This window comes from Actinia tenebrosa, unplaced genomic scaffold (genome assembly GCF_029948245.1).
Source record: "Actinia tenebrosa isolate PJP-AT-01 unplaced genomic scaffold, QUT_ActTen_1.0 PGA_scaffold10__47_contigs__length_13832649, whole genome shotgun sequence".
Classification (NCBI taxonomy): domain Eukaryota; kingdom Metazoa; phylum Cnidaria; class Anthozoa; order Actiniaria; family Actiniidae; genus Actinia; species Actinia tenebrosa.
Genome location: NW_028292570.1, coordinates 8,783,596 through 8,785,848, shown reverse-complemented (window position 1 = coordinate 8,785,848; position 2,253 = coordinate 8,783,596). Strand labels below are relative to the sequence as shown.

Genomic DNA, 2,253 nt, shown 5'->3' with positions numbered 1-2,253 from the left:
TTCCGTTATATTATATAGTTTGTATAGGTAATTCAAATGGGAACTTTTTCGCTATCAAGGTTTTCATCCACGAATAATGGCCCGGTGCCACATTTATAAATTCGCTTCGGTTCCGGTTCGCAGGCAAACAAATGGCTGGTTTCAAGAATTATCGAAACGATGGAAAACATCGGTTCTACTTTTGATTGATTTCCTTCTAATTTAATATAATCCCTTCCGTTTTAATCTATTTTTAATTAACGACAGAGTTTGAGATTGTAGTGGTTCCTTCAGTGGTAGTCCCAGCAACAAATCTCGTACATCTGCAAGTTAAAACAGTCTTAAAATAGCCTCTAAACTGCGTGCTGTAAAAACAGTAAACAAAGGGGTTCGTTGCTGACGAAGCGATAACCAAAAGTTGGGAAAGCTTCCAAAGATTTAAGCCTTTATACCAGGAAAAATATCGAAGCGTTCTCAGAAGAATGAAAGGAGACCAGAGCACGAAGAAGAGTAGTGTCACCATCCCAAGCATTCTACTAGCTTTCCTCTGCCTTGAACGTATTGCTTTAAGCATGTGCTCGCTCGGCGCAACTTGAGATTTCAAAACCTTGTTGATTCGAAGATGTGTGTAAGTCATGAAAATGAGCGGGAAAATAAATAGCGGTAGAGCTGCAATGCTGTAATAAACTTGTCTGCCTGTATTTCCCCAAGTCTTGTTCCGACATTGCCAAACACCGTCTTTAACATCAAAAAAAGTAGAGTAAGCATAAAGAAGTGGAGTGCAAGCAAGGATTGATACAATCCATAGTATCATTGTTACAATTTTCCGTTCTTTTCCTTTCTGTACACGCGAATTCACCTCTGCTCTGGAAACAGTGGTGACTCGTTCTCGGCTGATTGCAACTAGGGTCAGAATTGACACTGTGTAACAGGTTTCAACAAGAAATCCTTGAATTTTGCAAGTAAAGTTCCCCGTCTTCCATTCTCCTTGCATAGCGTACAGAGCATCGAAAAAAGTCAACATTGTGAACACCAAATCTGAAAATGCCAAATTAGCGATATAAAGACTAAAAAAGTGCTCTCTTGTAGAGTCGCTCCTTTGCTTCCTTCGAAGACTTCTGCAGCAAATCAACAAGACAAGAGAATTCCCAACAAAGGATGTCAGAGATACTGAAATGTAGAAAATTAGGAAAAAAACTCCCATGATTGAGTTTAGACTCAGCAAATCGCTTTCCGAATTTGCTTCATTCGTTAAATTGGTAGAAAAGTTTCGGAATGGCGGCAAACTCATGATTTGACGCAACACGATGGGAAAAGGTTCGACCATGTAACGCCTCCAAACAAAACTCAGTTAAGCCTACTTTTACAATTTCAGTTTTAGTCAAATGTACACACCGACTTGTTATACCTTTTCTTTCTCAAAAGGAAATCCCAAGATGTGATTGACATGTTGATCGAGGCTTTGGCGATGTTTTAACAGGAAAACCATTTGATTGTCATCTTGTTCCTGCTTATAATTGGCTGCCCATGTATAGATGAGTCAATAGAAGCAAATAATGTGGTTTTTTAAAGTGAGGTGTACAATTAAAAGCGTTGAATAGCTCATAGTTGAGGAAATAAAGACAAATAATGTAAAAATACAGCTGCCACTGTCCTGTGACTTGATGAAGAACGATGAAAAGCTGTAGTAGTCAGTACTAGCTAATGAAAAAAATTCCATTCATTTACTGTTGATAGGAACTCAACAATGGACGATAACAAGGTTTACAACTATTGTCTACGAGTCGTAATTTTACATCACTAGATTTTCTCATAAATTTAATTAAGTTCTCTGCATGTCTGAGATATATACTTCGAAGTCACAGAGGATTCAAGAGAGCGAAGCCTTTTGATTTTCCCGATGCATTGTTGTCTAACTATTAAAGACGGGTTCCTGACAGAGTATTATAGGCTATTGAAAAAATAAACAGTTTTATCTCTCGTTGTCTAGCCCCTAAAAATCGGTTCAGTCGTAAAAATTATTGAAATTCCCCAAAACAGGTTTTATTTCAGAGCAGACGCTCTTGGCTTTTCGATTTCCTTTTTCTATTAAAAGAATTCAATATTACATACACGTATGCAAAGTTTGACACACACCGTTACTTTACATAATATCCTGTAGCTTTTCCATTTGCTTCAGTTTTGTTTTTAGTTTTTCTGATAAAGGCCAAACCGTGAAGTAACATTTTAAAATATGCATCGCATTGTTTTGTAATAGAGATATTCCGTCTTTCA

At 37.4% G+C, this 2,253-nt stretch overlaps 1 protein-coding gene across 1 annotated transcript; it reads right to left on the bottom strand.

Annotated features, from left to right (window-relative positions):
- Positions 1 to 1,377, bottom strand: LOC116305750 (QRFP-like peptide receptor). The gene has a single exon (XM_031715735.1). The coding sequence runs from the start codon at positions 1,304 to 1,306 to the stop codon at positions 233 to 235; it is 1,074 nt and encodes a 357-aa protein (XP_031571595.1). The 5' UTR covers positions 1,307 to 1,377; the 3' UTR covers positions 1 to 232.
- Positions 1,378 to 2,253: the final 876 nt, after the last annotated feature.